The 25,357-nt window shown below is 45.9% G+C and overlaps 1 protein-coding gene across 2 annotated transcripts in view; it reads left to right on the forward strand.

Moving 5' to 3' along the window:
* The window catches only part of OTUD5 (OTU deubiquitinase 5), a 46,088-nt gene extending 20,950 nt beyond the window's left edge, over positions 1–25,138 (forward strand). For both annotated transcript variants that reach the window (XM_083719183.1, XM_083719184.1), the window contains exons 3-9: positions 14,755–14,819; positions 15,770–15,926; positions 16,099–16,247; positions 18,709–18,894; positions 19,082–19,292; positions 21,853–21,966; positions 23,005–25,138. In XM_083719183.1, coding sequence (XP_083575309.1) covers positions 14,755–14,819; positions 15,770–15,926; positions 16,099–16,247; positions 18,709–18,894; positions 19,082–19,292; positions 21,853–21,966; positions 23,005–23,126 — 1,004 coding nt within the window. In that variant the 3' untranslated portion in view covers positions 23,127–25,138. The remainder of the gene's footprint in view (positions 1–14,754; positions 14,820–15,769; positions 15,927–16,098; positions 16,248–18,708; positions 18,895–19,081; positions 19,293–21,852; positions 21,967–23,004) is intronic.
* The last annotated feature ends 219 nt before the right edge of the window (positions 25,139–25,357 follow it).

A 25,357-nucleotide genomic window follows, 5' to 3' on the forward strand; every position in this document is an offset into this window, starting at 1 on the left:
TCTGCTTTGCATGTAATTCTGAGCTTAAATTATGACTTAGTGTAGTTAAGCAAATATGATGGTGCACAGTGAGAAAAGCATTGCCACTTCACTTCTCCACTGCTCCTTCTGTGCTACTGTGAACTAAGCCATGGCTTCAATTTAGTATTGCCTCTGAACCTGGGCTCATGGGTTGCCTCATTCCAAACAAGCTATGGGTGGGATTCATCTAAGTTGTTGCATGCACAGAACAAGATCTGCCTGAGCAATGGGACTTCTCCCCCATACAGTGGTACCTCTGGATGCGAACAGGATCTGTTCCGGAGCCCCGTTCTCATCCTGAAGCGAATGCAACCCGCGTCTGCGCAGGTCGCGATTCGCCGCTTCCACGCATGCACCTGACATCATTTTGACCGTCTGCGCATGCGCGATCGGCGAAACCCGGAAGTAACGCGCTCCATTACTTCTGGGTCACCGCAGCGCGCAACCGGAAATACTCATCCCAAAGCTACTTCAACCCGAGGTATGACTGTACCCCCTAAAACTATTCAGTGTGTTTGGTAGACCCCCTAGAACAGGTTTAGGGGGCATGGAGGAGGATAGGAGGGAAATCTAATAGTGCAAGTGGACCTCATTCTCTCCAAACATACCCCATGAGCTGAAGCCCAGGTTTGTTCTTATTATCCTAGTGGTTTGTTTGGGAAAGATAAGCCCTACACCCATATTGGACTGTGGCTTGGCTCCTGGTAACTCTGTAGCAGCAGAGAAAGAGCCAGGTGGTTGTGAATGTACCAGTACATTCACACAGTCACTCGTTCATATTAAGCTTAGCACTAGGCAGCTATTCCTCACTGTACAAGTTTCACCTTGGGGATGAAAATCCATGCTGACTTGTTGGACTTGACTGTTTCGCGCCAATACAGTTTGCACAAAGATGGCACCCTGTACCCTGTAACTGTATGGGGATAGCTGTATTCTTGGTCCTGCAGTTCTGTCAATGGATCATGCAAGGATGAAATGTAATATATTGGATGAGACTTCAGCCTGCAAAGAACCTGCAATTTTCATTTATTTATTTGTAAGGAAGCTTTTTGTACCTCAGCCCACAAAATTAGTATTGTAAACTCCACAAAAAATAGTATTGTATTGGACTCCACATAATTAGTATTGTAAAACAACAGCCTTTCATGGTCCCCTGTCCCACCTTAGTATGGTGTGTGGTTGGATCTTCACAGTGCTAAGGACAGGAGGGTTCAGAATTCTCAGAAGCCTCTGAGTCCATTGTGTTTTCTGCCCCCACCAGATAAGTGTTATCTGTTTTGTGTTGCTGGCCACTATATCTTGGAGTCTGTACTCTTGCCAATGCCCATACTCTCCGATCTGGTTCCCCTCAACTTTGCTTTTCCCTCATGCTTGGCCTCCCCACTATGTCCCATGTGTTATGAATTAACCTGGATGTGGAGTTTAGGACTTTGTTCTGAGAAAACCCCGGTGGATAGCTTAGGTCAGTGTGTTTGCTACTTCTCCCCTTTCTTATCTGTCCACTCTGCTCATCTGGGCAGAGCCTGTTTACTCCTCATGTGCTCTGTACTGTTCATGTTCAACGTATCATCAGCATACACTAACAAAGATTCTGGATTCTGACAGAGTAGTTGGCTTTCTGAGAATCTTGGGGCTCAGCTACATTCGTAAAGATAAAGCGCTTGATATGCATTATAACACTGACACCAGATGGCACTGTGGAGTCCCATTTATCACCAATGGGATTTCCCTGTATGAAGTTGACAACACATTTAACTGAGTTGCTTCTTTGATCTGTCTAGGTCGGGCCTTGGTTTTATTTTCTGGCATGCTTCGTCTTTAGGCATTCAGCAAAATCTTGGAATATGTACTTACCAGTGTCTGCTTGAAAACCCAAATGGATTTTTGACACTGCTTCAGAACTGGGGACTTCTGTGCTCCTATAACCATTTTGCACATCACATTTTTTTTGAGGTGTATATCTGTATGTCTTGTGAAACTTCTGATTTATAAGCAGAATCAAAATATAAGGATAGATGAAATGCAAATCTGTACATGTCTACATGTAAGAGTGCAGAGGATTGTGCCCTAAGTTGTTTTAAGTATACTCTTTAGAGTATGATGATCACAGTGGCATGGCTGAAAACAATTTATCATACCAGCACTATAATTGGGGAGTCATGATGGGCCGCAGTTCATTGTTATTGCACACACACATAGATACAGTGCTTTTTAAGGAAAATAAGGTGCCAGTACTCACCATGCATAGAGTTGTTACAGTAAGTGCCATACTTTTAATATTTGTGGGGCAAAAGGTGCCAATAATGAGTACCCCTGAGTTCCCCCAGAAAAAAAAATGAGTGGTTTATAAATACTGAGTGGAATACACAAAATACTGAGTGGTTTATAAATGTTCTTTAACAAAAAATTGTTTTGGCTCCATGCAATGTGTGGAATGGTCCCAAGATGGATCCCTGAGCCCCATACTTCCTACAATCACTTCTCAATCTTATTTACTTTATTAAGCAAATAATATCCTGCTTAAAGAGTCCTCAGAGCATCTCACAATATAACAAGAGAGGCTTCTACATTTGGCATTCAGGTCTCCTTTAGGATGGACAATTGGAAAGCCAGCACCACCAATGTTATGCTAGAGGTATTCTTGATGCTCCAACTGGAAACAAGTAACAGGATGGGACATGCCATCATATTCTTGCATCCATCCATTGCTGCGGTACAAAGTGTTCTCATTTAACTTGGCTGTTTCCATTGACAGTTTTGCCGTCACTTCCACCCTTCTCTTGCGCTCGTCTTTTTTTCCTGTCGAAAAGGAACATCCAACCAGAGGCAAAGTCTTCACAACAGGCTCTGTGGTTTCTCTTGTCCTTTCTTTGGAAATGAGATTAAATGAAAAGAGGAAGTTGATGTGCTGGCACAGAACCGAGAGCTGGGGAGATCTAGGTTCTAGTGTGATTTAAGAGTGATCTCTGAAGCCCCACCCCCGTTGTGGATTCACTATGGCCATTTATTTAGGGTATTTATATGCCACTTTTCAAGCAGACCCCCCCCCCAGCAGTTTTCATAAGATTACGCCAGTAAGCTTTGGGTGGTATGCCATGCTTGCCCTATTCATTGACGTTAATGGACACAAGTTCATTTATTTCAGTGGGTCTACTTTAAGTAGGACTTGGCTGACTACAACATTGGTTTTTTGGTTATTTTAAGTTGCAATAAAATGGGGGGAAACATAATGTTTCTTTAGACAAAGCTGTAATCATAAGATGGTTCTATAGAAGCCCTGGGGTGAGATAGGAGGGAGGTGAGTCCCACTGGGAGGTGAACAGCAGGCCATTTCCTTCCCTTCTACAGTGGTACCTTGGGTTACATACGCTTCAGGTTACAGACGCTTCAGGTTACAGACTCCGCTAACCCAGAAATAGTTTCTCGGATTAAAAACTTTGCTTCAGGATGAGAACAGAAATCTTGCTCCGGCGGCGCGGCAGCAGCAGGATGCCCCATTAGCTAAAGTGGTGCTTCTGGTTAAGAACAGTTTCAGGTTAAGAACGGACCTCTGGAACGAATTAAGTACAGTGGTACCTTGGGTTAAGTACTTAATTCGTTCCAGAGGTCTGTTCATAGCAGATGAGATATGTATTAGTTACATATTCCTCATGGGGGGGGGGGTTCCAATCAAAAATGCAAGCCAACATTGCCAATGTACCCAAAACCATAACTCAGCTGCTTAGTCAATTCAACGGTCTGCACAACTTTAAAAGGTTGATTCCAGAGCAGGGAATCAACTTGTATGTGTGCTTTGGAGTTGGTTACTTGTTGTTGTTATTTATTACATTTGCTATTTGCTTTATCTTGTCCAAGCCAAAGTGACTTACACTGCTGAGCTCAGTGTAAGCAAGCAGAGGATCAAGCTGCACAGCACTAGCTGTAAATAATGATAGTCAAAGTAGCACCAACACCTCACTGTTAGTAAAAGCCCACCTGTATCTTTACCCAAATTCTTGTAGTGGGGCGAAAGACCACCTGTTCACATTACGCTGTGCCCATTGGGGAGTGTGATTGCCCCCCAGTCTTAGTTGCAACTTAGCCCATTGCCTACCAGAATGTTCTGCCCCACCCTTCCAGAGTTGTTCAGGGTGACTAACAGCAGGTTCAGTTAAACAGGTAGAATTACTTAGAGATAGTTTTTTTAATATTAAGAAGTTTATAAATGCCTTTTATAAGAGGCTAATGCCACTTTGCACTTGAGCGTGGGAAATACCACTGGGAATTCCACTTTCAAAGAACTGGGTTTTTTAAAAAGTTACCTAGAGTTTCAGTTTCTATCAAAATATGTGCAGATTTTCCCCTACTGTTCTTCAGTGTGGCGCCATTCTAATGTTTCATGACTGGGTCTGAGGACCTCCATACTCGATTGGGTGACTCACTTTGTTTTTCAAAAGGAGAGAGAGTCTCAAGAAGGTGTTAGTTTCTAAATGCTGGGGAAAACCAGTTGTAAGGTGAAAGCTGGTAGGGAAATGAGGGGGAAGGAGGATACCTGTAGCTGCTCAGCCCAACTCATGCATGACACTGCTCTACTGAAGATCTCAACAGAGCCCTTGTCACTTTAAAACTTGCTGTCTGGGGCTGGTAGTCAACTACATTTTTACTCAGAGTAGACCAAATAAATTAATAAACATGGCTGAGTTAGGTCCATTAATTTCAGTAGGTTTAAAAAGGTAAAGGGACCCCTGACCATTAGGTCCAGTCGTGACTGACTCTGGGGTTGCAGCGCTCATCTCGCTTTATTGGCCAAGGGAGCCAGCGTACAGCTTCCAGGTCATGTGGCCAGCATAACTAAGCAACTTCTAGCGAACCAGAGCAGCGCACAGAAACGCCGTTTACCTTCCCGCCGGAGTGGTACCTATTTATCTACTTGCGCTTTGATGTGCTTTCGAACTGCCAAGTTGGCAGGAGTTCAGTAGGTTTACTCTGAGTAAAAATATTGGCTATAACTCAACATGCCCACCCCATTTTCCACCCCATCTTCTGTGATGGATTGGAGTCTCCCAGAGCATGGAACTACTTTTATCACACACACATACGAGCTCTGGCCTCTTGTCCTGGAAATGGGCCTGAAGCCATTACAGTAGTGGAAGAGATCATGGGCACAATCTATGATTTTCCTTTGATTTCTTTTCTCAAAGGCCACTCTTCAGTTTCCTTGTCATGATTCGGTTTCGTTTACTCTCTCTGGAATGAGCCTTTCTCCTCAGCTGTAGGAGGAACAGAAACATGGCTGTGTTTAAGAATACACACGGACAAAGGAAAACATGCAACAGGAGCTGGTGGGTGGAGCAGGGTGCGAGTAGAAAGCACGATGGATTTTTTTTTTAATCAATGACTTTTTGACAAAAACAGGAAATCCTTACTGCTGAGTATTAACTTCTGACAAACTCCTTGCAAACTCAGGTTTTCAGTGTAAGATACGTGTAGAACTCTCAGACTTCTGCATTTGTCCAACTTGGTGGGGTTTTAGCACAGAATTCAAGAGCCAGGATGCAAAGAAGTGTGCAGTGAGTTCTGTGTGTCCAAGGCAGTTTAAATTTGTGTTTTTCGAAACAAAGCGAAACCGCCCCCTCTCCAATAAGGCAAACCACTTTTGAAATGTGTTGGGTCTCTGAGAAGCAGATTGTGGTATATAGCATGGGAGTTAGCTGACGGGGAAAAAAAGGTGTAACAAAAAATCCCAATGGGCATTACCAAGGTTTTTGAGTCTTAGGCCATGTATAATGCAAGGGGTTAGGAGAAGGAAGATTCCTGTGGGTCATGGGCTCATAACAGTTTTAAAGGCATATCTTTTGTACCAGGGGGACCTAGTAAAAAAAACAAGGTAGAACCTGCAAGTCTGAAGTCTGCTTAGCTTGGAGTAGCATCCAGGATCCAAGAAGCTCCGTGTTTTGGTGCTAAAACTTTGAAAGAGGGGTGATTGGATTTGAAATGGTGATGAAGCTGTTTTGTAGAGCATGTCCACCCTTACTATCTTCTCACTGAGGAACTGCTTATATGCTTCTAAGGAATCCAGGGTTCCTTGGAACAAGTTTTGAAAACCACTACGCTAGGCAAACTGGCAGAAATCTGCTGGATTGGACGTCATTCTTAGCTGGGTGTTGCAAAATTTGTAACCTTGAAATCAGACAAAAAACCAAGGGGGGGATAGGTCTGTAAAGGTTGTGGGAGGAGGAAAGGCAATTGCGAAATTCTGCTGTGTGAAAAAGATACAAAATGTGGTTAACGCTTAAGTTGCCTTTCTATACACTTTCACGGAAATGGTCAGCGTATTGTCTATAAATTTGCTATAAATTCTGCCACTAGCTGTCCTCATTCTATCATAACATTGTTATATCAAATCGCAGAAGCTCAGAGCTAAAGAAAAAGGGGATGCCTACGTAGAATTGGAAGAGACCGTGAGGCTTGTCTAGTCCAGCCCCTTACAATATACAGTGGTGCCCCGCAAGACGAACGCATCGCAAGACGGAAAACCCGCTAGACGAAAGGGTTTTCCGTTTTGGAGGCGCTTCGCAAAACGAATTTCCCTATGGGCTTGCTTCGCAAGACGAAAATGTCTTGCGAGTTCCTGCGGGGTTTTTCCCCCTCCCCCCCTTTTTCTAAGCAGCTAAGCCGCTTATCAGCTGATCCGCTAAGCTGATAAGCCGCTAAACCGCTAATAGCGCTAATCCGCTAAGCTGTCAATGGGCTTGCTTCGCAAGACAAAAAAAACCGCTATACGAAGAGCCTCACAGAACGGATTACTTTCGTCTTGCGAGGCCCCACTGTACTACCTTAGGGAGACTTATTAAAAAGCGTTGTTGCTGTTTGGAGGTTAATACAGATGGAGGTGGTGGCTGCTTCCCCCAGCCATGGATGCAGACTGCCACAGGGGTTACCATTGGCAACCTTTTGGGGCCTCCTTGCTCACATAAAGAAGCTCTTTGCACTTCTCTTCTTGTTCAGAACAGAATGGAGGGGTGGGTATCCAGTCCTGGCAGCCAGTGAAATGGGGTCATGTTAAAGGGGACTTGTTCAGTATAAGAGAAGCCGAACCAGTCCAAACATGAAATCGAGCAGGAAGGGCAAACAGTCACATGTTCATTGTGGATTTTTGAGGATGCATTTACTGAGTCCTTTTGCAGGTGTCCTATTGATGGGCAGGGCACACTGGCACTGCATTGACAACCACCACACCAGAGGATATGTTATGAAAAGGCATGAGTTGGACTTGTGGAGGTTGTATGATCTTCTTATTTTTACATTTTACATATTACGTCCATTCATATTTTAGCTTAGTTTTATATAGACTTCCCGGCTTATCTTCTGTTGGCATCCTATTTCATATTCTTAGTTTGCTACATTTCCTAATGTTTCCTCTCCCCTTTATTATTTCCCTTTTCCATTCCTTTGTCTTCTCTGTTGCCGCTCATAGACTTATCCCACTTGACAGTTAACCTTAATACCACTCTTTTTTAAAGTATTCTTCAAAATGCTCCGACTCGCCTCTTGTTTTCTTTTCATCATAATTTCTTACTTTGTGGGGGTGGTATCTTCTGGCTCTTGTAGATGTCAGAAGTGGTTTGCTCCCAATATTTTTGCAGGTATGCCCAAAGCATTTGCCAGGCTACTGTAAGACTGTTGAGTCTGATAAAGGGGTTGAGTGTTGTTTTTGGTAGAGGGAAGGAATAATGATAAATGGGGTAGTGGGTTGGGGGAAATGAAGAACTAATTAAGATTATGATAGGTAGGTAAGGTAAAGGACCCTGGATGGTTAAGTCCAGTCAAAGACAACTATGGGATGTGGTGCTCATCTCACTTTCAGGCCGAGGGAACCAGCGTTTGTCCACAAACAGCTTTTCCGGGTTGTGTGGCTAGCATGACTAAACTGCTTCTGGTGCAACGGGACACCGTGATGGAAGTCAGAGTGCATGGAAATGCTGTTTACCTTCCCACTGCAGTGGTAACTATTTATCTACTTGCACTGATGTGCTTTCGAACTGCTAGGTTGGCAGGAGCTGGGACAGAGCAACAGGAGCTCACCCTATAGTGCAGATTTGAACCGCCGACCCTCTGATTGGCAAGCCCAGGAGGCTCAGTGGTTTAGACGCAGGTGGCGCTGTGGTGTGATAGGTATGGAAGCATGACTGGACAGTTCAGTCAAAGCCTGTAGCACTTTTGCCATTGCAAGGTTCCTTCCGCAATTATAGAGTTTTCACCAGGGTTTGTGTGTGTGCAACAAAGATGCTTTATATGGAGTGAGCCCCTTATCTAGCCTAGAACTGTGTCTTTGTTGCCAGGGGCAAAGGTCTGTGCTAACTCTGCTTCCTGAGTCCCTTTGACTGGAGATACGTGAATGTGTGAAGAACTTGACCATCTGACTTGGGGGTTTGGCAGGGGCTTGGATAAACAGAAATATCTGGGAAAGTGTGACTTTGTCCTTGAAGTAGTTTTTGAAAATCATTCAGAGAGAGCTGGATTTTCAGGAAAGGAATGATTGCAGCCAGTTGCTGCAGTAATCTGTCCTGGGTTTGTCCACCAGCCCATCTATGTGCCAAACTGCAGACACACGGCCTTTACCTACCACTTTCCCTTTTTTTCCTTCTTTATCTTTTTCTCATTTGGTTTGGTTTGGTTTTTGGCCATCTCCATCTTGTTAACAATCCAGTAGCAACCTTGGCTTCGATTGCCTCATTCCTTTATTGTGACTATTCCAGACCAGTTCCTCTCTTTTCTAATTCTGATAGGCATCCCCTACTCCATTGCAATGCGCATTGTTTTGAAATGTTTTATAGTTACAGGTTATTCCTAACATGTAGTGGCTTCCTTTTTGTCCAGGCATATATTTATTCATTAAGTGTTTATCTATTAAATCCACCTTTCACCAGGAAGGTCCCAGGAAGGAATATATATAGTAACAACGCTGCACTAAGAAGAATTTCACATAGACAATATAATTCATCATTTAAAAAATCTCAAACAGTAAAGCTACCAAGTAGCAGCAGCAAAAATACACCCATAGTGCTTAGCTTTCTCTTCAGATAATGAGATTTAACCCCACCCCCCGTTCACGGGACCTTAGATGGGATTTACCCCACCTACGTACATTTAAAAGATGCACTATCACACTTAAAATACTGGAAATATTTTTAAATTATGTGGGGAAATATTGTGGGGAAATATTACAACCTCTTTCCATCTTCAAATGTGATTCAAGTCCTGCAGTAAAATCATTCTGTTTTGCCTTTGGGGTTTCCCCAGACCAGCTGATACCTGTGCCTTGTGCCCCGGTGGTGCTTTTTTGGCTACAAGAGCACTGAAACTCACCTCTGAACAGCAGATACAGAGGAAGTGATTGTAGTAATGCCTCCAAAACAGAAGCTGACTGTTTTTAGAGACCATTCCGCTGATGTGAGCCAGCTTTCAAAATCTTTTGGCATAAATATATTTAACTTGGGCCAGTGGTTGAAGCAAAATTGCCCAGACTTGCAGTTGCTCATTATCACTGGCTGTGACATCAGGTTACTCAGGCCAATGGCAGAGGGCTTACCTATGAGACAGCTGATTTTGCATGAGAGCAAAGACCCACCATGCAAAACTCATTGCTGGTGCCAGGTGTCCTGAATAAGCTGTTCAAGATTCACTGGCTTACAGGCTTGCCAAAGGTGAAAAGCATGAAGAGGGTCATTTGCAGCAGAACCACTTCCCATCCTATAAAAAGGCAGCAGAAAAGAAGCACCATGTTTTGAACTTTTCACAGAAACGCTTTGAGGTTATTGTTGACACTTTTATGTGAGTTATTAACCAGCAGCAATACCTTGGAAGTTCTGTGAATTTGAACTGCTTTGAGATTGAAACTGTATGAGGCATAATCACCCAGGAGTTTCAGCGATGCTCATGTCTTGCTTTCCTGGCAAGTCCCTGGGTCAGAGAGACATTTTAGATACATGCAGCGAGCCTTGTTTGCCTGTCTTTGTAGTTGTGCTTGGTGCTGTGTTCCACTTGTGCCTCACATAGTATGTGAACTCAGTAAGTTTGCCCTCAAACACCCAATCTTATGTCAGCTTTTGAATAATTTCAGTAGGTGTTCTCAGAAGTCATGTAAAAGCTGAACAATGAAATGAAATGAATCAGGGCTGCTTTTGTTTCTGTGTTTCTCCTCTTTAGCAATTTTGCTATTACCTACTTTTTAAGATGTAACCATCAGGCCCTGAAATGTTACACTAAAAAGAAAAAAAGTTTCCTGTCACCCTTACCCTCCCTCCAGATCTTGAGGAAGGATGCTGTGGAAAGCCATCGTATGTTTTATAGCTTTGTTCTAAGAATAACAATTGATCAGCCTGAAATACAGGCTTGGAGTCAGGTATTCTCAAGGTGTCTCACAAAAAACAAAACAGAGTACAGTGGTACCTCCGGTTACAAACTTAATTCGTTCCAGAGGTCCATTTGTAACCCGGAACCGTTGTTAACATGAGGTGCGCTTTCGCTAATGGCGCCTCCTGCTCCTGCTGCGCTGGCAGCGCACAACTTCCACTCACATCCCCGGGGCAAAGTTCGCAACAAGGGGCATCTACTTCCAGGTTAGCAGAGCTCGTAACTTGAAGCATTCGTAAAGAGGGCGGTACATAACGCGAGGTTCCACTTTATAGTACTAAAAACTGAAAATGCACGTTAAAACAAAACAAGCACAATAAGCATGCAACATAAACCTTCCTTAACGGAGAAAAAAACTGTATGCAACTGTAGCCTCCCATTTCCTACCAAAGTTTTATCATGGACCTAATTCTTCCTGGGGTATGTTTTGGAGCATGGACTAGGGCTTTCGTTTCTGTTTGTGTCTTTACTGAGCGGGCCTCTGTGCACGTGCACAGATCATCAACAAAAATGGGGCTTGGGGTGGTGACCACAACAGAAGTTTCGTAGAAAAGCCGATGCCCATGTGACTTGCTGGAACTGCCAGCTCTACTTCCCCACACGAGAAACCACATCCTTGTTTACATAGAGGTTAGAGATGAGTCACATACTCCCTTGATGCATTGCACAGCCCGCCAAAAAGCTGTTGACCTGTCCTCATCTGTCTGTCTTGCTTTCCTGCTGCTACCTTGAGGGGCCTAGAAAATTAGCCTCAGAAGGCAGTGTCCTATTGCTATCACGTACAGATAGGGAACTGCCTCTTCACCCCCTTGCACTGTTATAGGAAATGCCATGAAATTACTAGCACAATGTTTAGAAGGTGATCTGTTTGTGTTTGATGAGTGATGCTGGGGTCCCCACCCTTACACCGTCCCATGTGCCATTTTCAACATCCTGCTGTTCATGGGTACATACAAGGGCTGCCATACAAGGCAAGCTACCTTCTTCTGACCTGCTAATTCCATGGTGCCTTGAGGCAGGCATGGATCTTCTCTTCATGCAGTAGAGGCTTTCAGCATTACAAATCTACTGCTTAACTGGGAAGGTTAAGAAGGTTAAGGGCCACTGCCATTCCTTTTTTTTCTAAATATTTTTTATTAATCGGCCAATCAAATCAAATCACATCACATCACATAAATTCCGAATTACAAAGCCGAATTTTAAATTTTGTTGAGGGGACCCATATTTCAAGATCCGAAGGGGCCACTGCCATTCCATCATATGGATGTCTCACAAGGCAAGGTGAAGCGGGTTTATTGGGATGCCATTAAAGGCAGCTGGGCACAAGTCAAATGGATTTGACTGTTGGAGCACAACGTACTCTGTGCACAATCCCCAGAAGGAATTGGAGTGGCACAAGAGGATTTGAATGGGGCTTGTGCTGTTGTCTTATTATAGTTTTGGAGGGTGCTGCTGGAGTTTGTCACCTCTGGCACCAATATATGGTGGTGCAAAAACAGCCACAATTTTACTCCCCACACTGGAACTCTTATGGCTACAGTTCTTACGGACCCCAGTTTGGCTTGGGGGTATTGTTGCTGTTCGTTCTATGGGTGGCCTGTGGAGTCTTTGTGGCTCCTGTTTGGCCCAGAAAAGAGCAGCCCTAGTGTTTGATGCACCGAGGGTGCAAGAACGTCTTTCCAATTCCTGAGGCATAGGTGGTAGCAGTGGTTGCGAACAGGCTGTGGAGGCAGGAGGGAAAGTTCAGAGGGTGGACTATGAGAGAAGAAGTAGGAAAAAAACAGGCATGGGAAGGGAAGCAAGGGGAAGAGGGAGGGGGAAATGATTGCTGGAAAGTGGAAGAGAAGAGAAGAGAAGCAGGAGAAAGTTGCTGTGTTTGGAGAAGCAGCAGAGGCATCATCCCAAGACGCTTCGCTATGTACAAAGCACTTACTACTCTTGGGCTTAGAAACTTTTTTCCATATGCTATCTCTTGACCTTGTGGTCCTGTGTGGTTGTCACAGGTCTCTTTTCTTCCTGGCATTTCTCTTCTACTCTCACCTTTGAGTGTGGTGATGATCTGAGCCTCATTCTCCTGTCTCTGCCACCACTGGCTCCACATCAGGAATGTGCCTCCCCAAAATACTATTCCCAGGTAAGGGCTGCTGACAAGCATCCCAGGATAGCTTCTTCTCTCTGCCTCCCTCAGTGTAAGTTGATTGGGCTGGGTGGGAGATTCAGGACATGGCATGTAGCTCAGGAGAGTCGTCTGGATTTCTTTGTTGCTGAGCTTTATAAACCAAGTCCCCTGATTATGACTGGAATTCTGTATACTTGCCACAAATGCTGTTGAAACTGCTTTTTCACTAAGTTTTCTCGTTTCTTGCACGGTGACCCCTCTCCCAGCTGCTTCCTGAACCGTGGCCCATCCCAGTCCTTTCCAAACTCAGGAGGCTGTTCTCTCCTCTTCTTCCTAACCCCTTACATTATTTTCTTTTGATCTGACTGCCCCAGAGCCATGGATAACTTTGAACCACGCGAAGCCAACTTAACTGATTTCCGTTTGTTATGCCTTAATAAAAATTGATGCTTGAATCTCGTAGAGTCTGAATATGGTGTTGCTTCGGTATCCCTGTGGGTGCTGCATATTGAATCCTAACGTCTTTTCAGTTAATAGCAGTATTTTGAAGTAGAGACCATATAGGCAACTCAAAATAGCAAGGGATTTTGGCACTTTTCAGTAATTGGTTTCAGATATCTGTGACCACCCCTCAGCTACTTTGCCTTCCAAGGTAATCCACTTTGCTGCAACATTTGCTTCTCTGATGCTCCCAGAGCTGGCATCTGGTTGTTTTTCTACACTTGCCCCTGGAAATGGTTGCACATCTGCAAAGAGATTTTGTGATGTTGAAAAATCTGTAAGATCTTACTTTTCAGCACATCTGTCAGTTTCAGTACTGGCTCGGATCAGTTTCATTAGCTGCCTTGTTGTGGATTAGCTGACAAATAATGGAACTGTGGCTCCCAGTTTCAATCGGTTTTAATTGTTAGATTACTCAACTAAAGCTTTTGGTGACCCAGCCTGTGCAGAAACGAGCTGTGTGTGTGTGTGTTGCAGAAATAGCACCAAACAAAAAATCAGGGGAGAGAGAAAAAGTGGAAATAATAGGCCCACTACTTTTCCAGCTGTAAACTAGATAAACCAGCATTAAAATGTTTTTCTAATGGAATAAATGACTCTGGGAGGAATTTAAGGTAACACTATGTCAAATGTTCCATCAACAAAAGCATTTCAGCTTCCCACATGGAACAATCCCCATACACCTTCCCCCCCCCCCCGTGCTGTTCTGATGGTTCTCCTAAGCCCCCCAGGGGTGTGGGTATGGGTGTAAGAGCAGGCAAGGGTGTGAATAGCCCTGTTGACCCAGCAGAAGTCCTTGTTTTGGCTTCTGCTTGAGAACTCATCTGACCTCTCTGTGTCAAGAGGGCAGGTCCTCATAGTTCAGGTAACAGTGTACTTGTAGGCTGAGTAGGTGTGTTGCAGCCATTAGCCTCAGCTACTAACCAAAATCTGTCCTGTGGGGAGGTTTTCCTTTCCTGACCCTAAATATGTGATCAGTCAGGTCCCTCTGGGTGACACATGATATCAGGGTTACATGCTTCCAAATTACAATTAATTATATGGTGCTTTTTAGCCAAAAGGCCCCAAACAGCAGTAAACAGCAGTATGAAAAGAACAAAATATTCAGTAGAGTGCAATAAACTGCCATAAATCAACAGCAAGCAAAATGGTACAAGGCTACAAAAAAAGGAGGACCAAAAGAAAGCCTTTCAAAGCAAGAGGATTAAAGGGTGCTCTCGCCAACTCTACATCTGGCACATTTGGTGGCTAGAAATCAGAATAGGCAATGAGAAATACTAAAGAAGCTAACCCCAGCTAAAAGATTTATGGGTGTCCAAGAAGTGTCTGCAGCTTGGGAGCCAAATGTTGATTGCTATCTTTGGGGTTTGGAGCTGGGGGGTCGGGGGAAAGGCCACCTTCAGCACTTGCTTCTGCTCGGTTTGTTGTACTGTGGGGGAAGAGAACCATGATGCACAGCTTGCAGACGAGAGGAAAGCCACACACGCCTCCCTTGGAATGCTGAAGACAGCACTCAGTGGGACCATCCCAGGGTTTTTGAGTACTGGAGGAATAAGAAACTGATCTGGGGTTCACTTGGTGTAAATCAGCAGCTTCAGTTATGAAGCTGTGCTACATGCAAGGAAAACTAGGTGCTTCCAAACCTGTCTCTCTTTTCTGCTTATCAGGTAAGCAATTGTTGGGTTGGGTCAGTGATGATCTCTCATTTCTTTTTGCAGCTGACCAGGTATATGGTGACCAAGACATGCATGAAGTGGTCAGGAAGCACTGTATGGACTACTTGGTGAGTCTTGTCTAAATCCCTGGCTTTAGCTTCTTCTCCAGCTGTTACTTCTGGGCACTAAGGACATTCTTCCTATGAAAATATTATACCTTTCCTCCTTTGAAATGGTACAACTGATGCTACAGCCACTGTTTCTTTTCCTCTTCTCCCAACCACCTCTAAATTATACAGATAAATACACACACATAGGTATATGTATATCTCCACTCTTAAAATTGCAGCTCATCCATAAACTGCTTGAAAGGTGTTTGGCAGGCCCTCCCCTTGTGGAATCCTGTTGGCACTGAGGGGACTCTTAAGCATTACCCCAACTATACTGAAGCTGCTGCTGCTGCTGCTGCTGCTGCTGCTGCTGCTGCTGCTGCTGCGTGTGTGTGTGTGTGTGTCGTATGTTTACAGCTTCCATGTGACTGGGGTAATAATGTTAAATGACCCAATTCTATGATTGGAGCCATTTTACACTTTATTATTTATTTATTTATTTATTTATTTATTTGTTTGTTTATACATACATACATACATACATACATACATACATACCCCGCCCTCCCCAGCCAAGACCGGGCTCAGGGCAGCTAACAACCAATAATAAAAACAAGTTGATTAAAATACAAGGGTATGAGGGTCCTAGGCCGTGAAGGGCTTTAAAGGTCAAAACCAGCACCTTAAATCTGACCCTGTACTCCACCGGGAGCCAATGGCCAATTATGCCCAATGGCCCAACATTATTAATTTGTTTAACCACTGCCCCATATATGTGGAAGCTGCCTTGAGCAAAACAGTTCTAATGCAGCATGGGGACCCCTTGATCTCTGCAGGTTCAGCTCTCCTAATGGGTTTGTGCCAAGAATCCTTTCCTGGAAAGGCTCTCCCACCTCCCCATGCTGTTTCTTGCCCCAAGTGGGAGCCTTTCTCCGTCCTTCTAACCTTGAGGCCCTTTCACATTGCAGATGAAGAATGCCGATTACTTTTCCAATTACGTAACAGAAGATTTCACCACTTACATCAACCGGAAACGGAAAAACAACTGTCACGGCAACCATATTGAGATGCAGGCCATGGCAGAGATGTACAATCGACCTGTGGAGGTTTACCAGTATGGCACAGGTATGCATGGCTCCTACTTCCTGTCCCCTAACCCTTGCCCATGCCAGCCCTGGGCTGGGGATGCCAGCCTCTCAGCTGCCCCTATAAAGCGTGGTGATGGCATCCAGCATGTTTGGGCAAAGGGCAGGGATTATGCTACACCTCTCACTGAGCTGCCATCTTTCCCTTCCAGAGCCCATCAACACTTTCCATGGCATCCATCAGAACGAGGATGAGCCCATCCGAGTAAGCTATCACCGCAACATACATTACAACTCTGTGGTGAACCCCAACAAGGCTACCATTGGTGTGGGGCTTGGGCTGCCCTCCTTCAAGCCAGGGGTGAGTCTTTCCTGGATGGGTTCTGGGGAAGGGAGGTCTCTTTAGCCGAGGAGTTCAGTATCCCTCACTACCAGGGTGTCCTCTGGGGGTTGGAAGGTTGGGATGTGGCAAGGTAAGGCTTGATGGATAAAGAGAGGACAGGGAGAAATCCAATTGACGAAGATGTGTGCCTGATCGTGTAACCTTGCAGTATGATCTGTGTATTGTATTTTTATAAAAGGTCAGATACTCAACTTGGGGGGTGTTGCATGAATTTGAAATAAATAAATAAATAGAAAATATTGCTTTCCAAATTTGCTTGCTTTTGTTAATTGGTTGCAGCTGTTTCAGGAAGAAACCATGGAGGGAGATTGGACAAATCATGAATTTGAAATATTCCCATAGGAAATAATTTAAATTCTCGCCTAACGAATAATTTCCTGGGAATGCATTGTGTTCAGAAAGTGGGACCAGCATGTATTTATATCCTGCCTTTCTGCCTAATAACTGGGCACCAACGCTACTGAGAACAAGCAAAAAATAATACATAATAAAATAATATTATGTGTTGGGCATGGGGCTTTGCACAGGGCTGTTCTTAGCTCCTGGCAACTGGCTGGTTGGTGCTGCCTGCAAGCCCTCTTTAAGCCCAGCTGCATCTTTACCTGCCACACCCCTGGTGTTATGTTTGGTGCCAGGTGTAGAGCAGGTAGGGCATGGCTTTAAAAATGCCCTTGCATGCCAAACCAGGCAAGTGAGTCAGAAGTTCCCAGTTGCTGCTGCTACTACAATGACTGTTTCAGCTGCTACCCTTTGAAAATTCCATGGTGCCTGGACTATGCAGAATTAGACAAGATGACAGGAAGGATTTGAAACCTGTGGCATCAGAGATTCTCAGACGACTGGAGTAAATATGTGAACTATCTGAAAAGCAATTGTAATCAACAGATTACGCTAGTGGGATTGCAAGAAGTTTTGTAAGGAGGACTATGTGAAATATTGCAGAGAAAATTTTGAAGAGAACTGTTAGTGAAGGACTATTAAAAGTATTAGTGAAATTAATGAAATGCAGATTGATAAAAGATTGAAAAATCTTCAGATATGGTTGATGGAAGTCCAAAACACTGAATAAGATGAGAAAATATGTTGTATGTTTTTTTGGTTTTTTTTGAAATTTCATGTAAAAATCAATAAAAATATATTTTTTAAAAAAGAAAATTCCATGCTGCCAGGAATGGCCCAGGACATTGTGCTGCTAGAGACAAAATCCCCAGTGCAGCCCCCACCCACACCTCCTGCCCCACACCAGCACCTAGTTCCCAGCACTCAGCACAGCTGGGTGTCCACCATTACCAGCTGCTTGCTGCCTCCTGCTCCTCGATCCCTGAGGTAGCACACCCCTCTACTCACCCCTGGAGTGTGCCACAGCAGCTGCTGCTGGGGTCAAGGAGCAGGAAATGGCAATCCTCCAGCAGCACTGAGTGCCCAAGTCATGGCTAGTGCTGGGTACTAGCCACAAGGGGCAGGAGATGGCAGCAGGGGTGCTGGCTTCACCTGTGGGGAGGGGGAAGGCATGGTGGTGCAGGGAGGGAGTGGTGGCGCCACTGCTGGCAGGGAGGCAGCAGGAGGTACAGCCCCCCAGCCAACCACTCACTCATCTCACAGCTTCTCCTCCTGCTCTCCTCTCCAGGTGTCTCTTTCTGTTGGCAAATGGGGAAGATGGAGGCGCTAGAGGTCCTCTCCCTAGGTCTCAGATATTGCTCAGCTAGATCTGGTGAATGAGGTGGGGCTGAATCAACCCACCCGTCTGAAGGATGGGGCATTTTGTACAGAGTGCTGGGCCTGCCAATCACCATCGCATTTCTGATGTGGCCGTGTGGCGATTCTGGCAGAGCAGGGTGAAGAAGCATGTAAAGAGTAGTAGCTGTAGGATGCCTTCCCCAGCCACTTCCAACCTCAAAGAGGCTGGAGAAGGATATCTGATGCCTGCTAGGAGACTATCACCTGTTTTCTCCCCCAGATCTGACAAAGCTTGTCCAGCCGCATTTAAGATGAATTAATCTCATCCTTTCCTTTATCTGCTAGGGGAAAATTGAATAGATATGTGCTCTTCCAAGACAACCTTCCTCCCACTCACACCCAGATTTCAGTTGTGGGCAGAATCCACATAGCACATTCTGTCAGCCCAAGGATTTCTCCCCTGCGTGTATCCCACACCTTTCCCATATCTGCTTGGCAGACTAGGGGGTGCCTCCTAAAACAAATGGGGAAGGGTGAAGGGAGTCCTGCTGTGCAAGCGGAAATCCTTGCGCTGGCAGGAGGCTTGCTTAGCACTATGCTAAAGTATAGTTGCCCCTGTGGTTGTTTTCCTGACGGAGAGGGCTTATCTCTTTTTGCTGTTTAAAACATGCAACCAAACTTGGGCAGCGGGTTTGAGCCTGGGACTCCAGTGGGCTTGCTGAACTCCCTCCACTCTCTGTAGTATGCGGAGCAGTCCTTGATGAAGAACGCAATCAAGACATCCGAGGAGTCCTGGATCGAGCAGCAAATGCTAGAAGATAAGAAACGAGCAACTGACTGGGAAGCAACCAACGAGGCCATTGAGGAGCAGGTTGCCAGGGAGTCTTATTTGCAGTGGCTGCGTGACCAGGAAAAGCAGGCCAGACAGGTTTGGTTTATTTCCTCCACGTGTGAAGGGGAAGTGAGGGTTTGGGGGCATCTCGGGGATCACTAGAGGTGGGGAAGTGAGTCTTCCCTTCTGTTGAGACTGGCTGTAATACTGGCCTGGCTCTGGGAAACTGATCAGCAAGATTGTTGGCCTTGAATAGCATCCCTACCTTTTCCCTTCCCCACAGCCCTGCAAAGCTAGCGCTACCTGCAGCTCTGCCACGGCGGCTGCAGCCAGCGGTTTGGAAGAATGGAGTGGCCGCTCTCCACGCCAGCGCAGTTCGGCGTCTTCCCCAGAGCACCCCGACTTGCACAATGAGCTGAATGCTGCCAAGCCACCTTCCCCTGGGAGCACCGCAGCTCTAGCACTTACAAAGCCCCCCTCGCCGTGTGCTCCTGGTAAGTGCCCCATGGGTCAGAGCAGGGAGCAGAATGACTCCTCCGGGTGGGGGGCAAGAGGGCTTAAGCTATGGCAGGGGCTGGGTGAGGTGGCCACTACGCCACAGGGAGACAAGCTTGGTTGTGACTTGGGACATGTGCAGATCAAACGAGCTTTTCCCCAGCTGTCAAGGCACATTCTTCTTGCACACGTAACACCTGCAAGCCGCATAGATCTCTCTGAGCTCCTTCTGGTTGTCCAGGTGACAGGACAAGGTCATGCAGTTTGCCGCTTCCACCACACCTGTAGACACCATAGTGCTGTTCTGTCTTGATCCAGTCTTCATAGTGCTGTTCTGCTTCAAAACACTGTGGTCCTGTAGAAGCTGCATCTCCTTTGTAAGTCTAGAAGGGGGAGCAGAAGGGCTGTGGTGCAGTTGCCATAAAGCACTACTGTGGTATATTTCTCCACAACTGCTTACTCTCTGCCATTTTGAAGGGATAGGAGAGAGGGGAGATTAGCTATCCAGCAGCCAAAGAAGGGAATGAGGGAAAGGACAAGATATTTAGCTTTCCTTACCTTATTATTAATTTTTTTAAATGGAGCTCCTTTCCTCTTGCATTGCTTGAGGAAGTTCACACTGATTGTGTTTAAAAACAAACTAGAATCTTAAAATAAATGAAGTAAGTAAAATAAAAATACATAACAGTCCTGTACAGCAGAAGCCCAGGCATAAAGTGTTTCTCCAACCGATAGGATCTAGCTGTAAATGGGTTGGAAGCCATAAATGAGCCTGCAGGGTTGGAAGTGAAAATCCTTAAAGTAAGCTAAACACAGCAGAATTAAATATCCCAGAGGCAGGGGGAAGGTTTCACTTAGTAGTGAACTTGGAAAGTCAGATAGGCCTACCTGAAAAGGCTGTTTTACTACTGAGATGCCACGGGAAAATGGGAGGGATTCCCCATTCATACACCCACAGATTTCACCTCCTGTCAGTTTTGGATTTGGAAGATCTTAAGGTATGGGGAGGTGGTTTATTAGAACAGAAAAGTGGTGAGGCCAGCAGAGCAAGGGGTTGGTAGCCCTCCATCATAATGACTTGCAATTCTGGATTAATATTTCTCTCACAGCAGAGAGGGATTTGAGTCCTCATACAGGCCCCTCTATTCTCAGGCCTAAAGATAAAAGGTAAAGGTACCCCTGCCCGTACAGGCCAGTCTTGACAGACTCTGGGGTTGTGCGCCCATCTCACTTAAGAGGCCAAGGGCCAGCGCTGTCCGGAGACACTTCCGGGTCACGTGGCCAGCGTGACATCGCTGCTCTGGCGAGCCAGAGCTGCACACGGAAACGCCGTTTACCTTTCCGCTGATAAGCGGTCCCTATTTATCTACTTGCACCCGGAGGTGCTTTTGAACTGCTAGGTTGGCAGGCGCTGGGACCGAGCAGCGGGAGCGCACCCCGCCGCAGGGATTCGAACCGCCGACCTTTTGATCGGCAAGTCCTAGGCGCTGAGGCCTTAACCCACAGCGCCACCTGCGTCCCCTATTCTCAGGCCTAAAGGAGGCCAAAGAGTGGCACAGTCACTTAGAGGACTCACTAGTGCAGGATAATGACCTTTCCCTCTGCCTTGAGTGACTCCATGGATCATTTTATTGCAGAGAGTTACAGGGTGTTGAATTGATGTCTGGTATGCCAGACAGAGGGACGTGGGTGGCGCTGTAGGTTAAACCACGGAGCCTAGGACTTGCCAATCAGAAGGTCAGCGGTTTGAATCCCCGCAACGGGGTGAGCTCCCGTTGCTCGGTCCCTGCTCCTGCCAACCTAGCAGTTCGAAAGCAAATCAAAGTGCAAGTAGATAAATAGGTACCGCTCCGGCGGGAAGGTAATCAGCGTTTCCGTGCGCTGCTCTGGTTCGCCAGAAGCGGCTTAGTCATCCTGGCCACATGACCCGGAAGCTGTATGCTGGCTCCCTCGGCCAGTAAAACGAGATGAGCGCCGCAACCCCAGAGTTGGTCACAACAGGACCTAATGGTCAGGGGTCCCTTTACCTTTACCTATGCCAGACAGAATCCACACAGCCCTAAAAAGGGGGCAGGATAGTTACCAATAAAGAATGCCAGAGGTTCTGCCTGTGGATTTCTTCATCTTTTGGCTCTGTGTGTGCATATGTCTGTCTAATATTCATCAGGCTAATAATTGTAAGTCACTGATATTTTTACTGTACAGCTGTATACAAAAAAGTTTGATAGAGAGATAAATTTTTAAAAAACAACAACCACACAAAATAAATAAAATAAAAAAAAACACTGAGATTTTGGCGATCCCACACTATATACTCTGGTTTCTATCAAGGGGCAACCCGAGAATAGGTAAATTATGCCAGAATATGGTCAGACTAATATACATGTCAGAGTTCAGACTCTTTTATCCATCACAGGAAAACACCTGCAAACTTGTTAAGTTTAAATTGCCTTTAAAGGAATACCAGGGGGCAGGGCATTGTTGGAGAATTGGCCCTTAGGAGATGAACGTCCCCTTTGCATGCAAATAATTCTACCATCAATTTGCACACCTACCCAGGTACAAGCAGCCAGCTTTCTGCAGGCGGTGGCCGAGCAACCCCTCCCTTAGTATCGTTGTATCCAGCCCTGGAGTGTCGGGCAATAATGCAGCAGATGTCACCAACAGCATTTGGTAAGTGCCCTCCCTTGAGCCAAGCATTCGGGTGTTAAGGAGAGGTGGCTCTTTAGCTATTCAGAGCCTTATTTTCTTTTCAGGCATTCTGATGCTGTAGCTGAAGACTCCTTCAGTTTTCCAGTACAGAACCCTGCATTCAGTGTCTGCTTTTCACAATATATATAACTGCTTAGTGTGTATATGGAGAGGAGACAGGTCAAAATTTGTCGTTCTGAGCTTGAGCAAATCTAAAAATGCCAGGCCTTGTGAGAAGATGACAGAAGAGGAGTTAGCTTGAGCAGTTATTTTAAGTGAGGATTTCTGGGCTGCTGGAAACATACCTCAGATCTGTTTTAATTTTGATGTTTTCAGCAGGGTTGCCATATTTCAAAAAGTAAAACCCTGGAAATTGCCTAAGATTCAGGGCAAAGCTACCAGGATTTTCACGAGATTCTGCAACTAGCTCTCACATTTTCCCTGGCCCTTGCACAATCACTTGGGAGTCAGCTGGTTTCTTTGGGAGGAGGAGATCACGTACCTCCGTTTGTGGTCTTCCCACCTAATTCATCCCTGACTTCACGCTATGGAAATGGTGGGCAGTAGGGTGGGTGGGGAGGAGGAAAATAAGTGCTATAAAAAGAATCATGGATAATAGAGCCCTGTGAGAACAGCAAAAAAAAAATTGCAATTCCAAAATTGTGTAAAATTCAGATTTTGATTTACAAAAATGAAAAGGGGTGAGAGCTTTCAGATGAACTAGGTTGAGTGCCAGAAACTGAAAACTGCTAACTCTGAAACAGGAATGCTTGGAGCATTGAAATGAAGTATTTTTTCACCACTCCTTGTGGAGTCTTATTGTGGTCATTAAGGTGAAAGCATCCAGTCTGGAGCATCAGCGGCTGTGGTGGCAAAGGATGGGGTGGACATGGAACTATGATGCAGTCGCCGGCGCATGGTCGGCTGTGTGTGAGAGGTGGTGGGAGAATGGCTAGAGGCAGGACCCGAGTGATCCATGACTCTACCTGTGACTGCTTCAACCCCTTTGTCTTCTGCCAGGCTTGAGTGACTGGGATGACGACGAGATCTTGGCTTCGGTGCTGGCGGTGTCACAACAGGAGTACTTGGAAAGCATGAAGAAGAGTGCCCTGCACAGAGACAGTGGTTCAGACAAAAGTTGATAACTCGTTTGCATCTCCTGTGTTCGCCTGACACCCCTTAGGTGCATGTTTTGGCAGGAAGGATGATAATACCTGGGACCCCTCCCCTCCTCTGCTGCTGCTGATCAAAGCTCCTTCGGCTGCCCTTTTGCCCCGTCATTTTTTGGCTCTTTGCATCCAACCTCCAATGTGCTTGGGGGAGAAGCGAGAGAAGGACTGGACCTCCTCTGCAAGGAGCTGGAACACGCACAAACTGGGGCATGCTGGGCTTCCCCCTTCATCAGCCGTTCCTTCATTACTGAATATATCTATATATATGATCCAATCCTAAGTGAGACCTCCCCACTTTTGAATGGGAGGGTTGCAGTTTGCTTATAGGGTGGTGGGAAGGTGGACTCTTCCGGTTGGGTTTTGGGAGTGGAGAGAAGCTCAGCTGCTTCTGTGGAAGCAGAGTGTGACTGCAGGGCCCACCAGGTTCCCTCACCCTTGGGAGCTGGGGATATAATAATGTTCAAGCATGAAGGGGGTTGGGGGGCTAAGCAGTGTGTTAACGGTTCTTTCACCTGCCCCCTTTTAACATTAGTATCCTGGCTTCTAACAGAAGGGTCTTCAGTGGAGTGGGTCCCTAAACCTGCAACCATTTGAAATCACTCTGCCTTCATCTCTGAGGAACAGCTCTGGTCATCTGCAGGAGGACCACCTCCGTGGCTGTTTTTTCTTGCTCCACGTGGCAGCCTCTCTTCTCTTTCCCACTTGGGTGTCAGTCCCTGTTTGTTCACGTGTGGCCCCTGACATCTGGGAGCGCACCACAGGCTCCCGACTTTTTGCCCAGCCATGTGGTCTCCCTGACGCTCTGCTTGTTGGCTTTCTTGGCCTCTCCCGCTGCTGACTCTTCTATTCTCCCTGTGCCTAGCAGCGGGGGAGGAGGGATGGGGGGGTGGAGAACACACCACTTGTCATTCCATGTCAGCACTTCCTAGGAATGGGCCAGGCCTTTAGCTGCATCGTGGAAAGGAGGTGTTGGTAACAAAATGGACTCTGGCACAAGGTCAGAAGCTGCAGGTGACAACTCTACAATGTTGGGAAGGTCCCAGGTTGTCCTGTGATGAAAGTAGACCTTGAACCCCACAGTTGGGACCCATGCAAATGGCGGGGGAACCTGTCCCACGAGGACCCTAGACTGTTGGCAGGCTGGCCTGAAGGTCAATTAACTCCTAGAAAAGAAAGATCTTGCCTCTTCCGAGTGTGGTGTCTTCCTAATTACTGCTGTGGTTATACAATCCACCTAATGTGGCCATTTATTTTTTATTCTCGAATCCTGGGTGTGAACAAATGTTTCTGCCTTCCCCATTCATGCAAGGGGCACAGCACCAGTGCACTCAACTATTCCTGCAGCTTCGTGTTGTGTCCAAAATTCATGAAGGGCTGGGATTTGCTAAAGGTCCTGCCCCCGTGGCATTGCTTTCTGAGGCTGCAGAGTGGCAGCTTTGAAAAGGGGTGGGAGGGAAGTGGGTAGGTAGTCTACTGCTTTAGGAAGACAGGTTTCAAAGTGGTATTTGGTGCCTGAAATAAAGTATTGATCTATGCTCTACTTCTCTCTCCCCCCCCCCCCAAAAAAAACAAACCTTTGTGTTTCACCTGTGAGAGAGGTGATTAACTTCCCTGTGCAGAATGAGAAAATGATGCAGGAACAGGTGAGGATGTACTTGAAGTAAGAAAACAAAGCAAAATATCCAAGCCTCTTCCTCTGATGTGCTTTCTTGTTCCTACAAAACCCTTTCATGGGTCGCCTTTCCTTGCTTCTCCAGGGATCCCTTTATGCTCAGCTCCCATGATTCCCCCACAAGAGTTTGTAGATGGAGCCACTGGTTATCAGCTTCTTCGAACTGAGCGGTGCACATGGGCCACACTTGAATGTGCCCTTGGTCCCTCTCCATGTGCTGGTTTACTGCCAATTAGATATTAAAATTTCTTGACCAGAAATGCCAAATTCTGCAAGATCGTTATAAGCAGAATAAATCATGTAAATATTGCCTTGTTTGATCGAGTAAAGTAAACAAATAGATCTGCAATGCGCGGAGGACACACACACACACAAGCTACTTAACTGGTAACCATTCCTTTAGCCAGGCCTCGTAAGGGACAGGCAAGGCCTGTAATAGACTTACTGGAAAACGTAGAGCGCTGTGAAGGAGATCGAAGGAGGAGTTCCTTTATCTCCCCGCCCCCATGTTATATTCACGCTTTTTACC

Source organism: Podarcis gaigeae (genome assembly GCF_964106915.1).
Source record: "Podarcis gaigeae genome assembly, chromosome: 17".
Lineage (NCBI taxonomy): Eukaryota > Metazoa > Chordata > Lepidosauria > Squamata > Lacertidae > Podarcis > Podarcis gaigeae.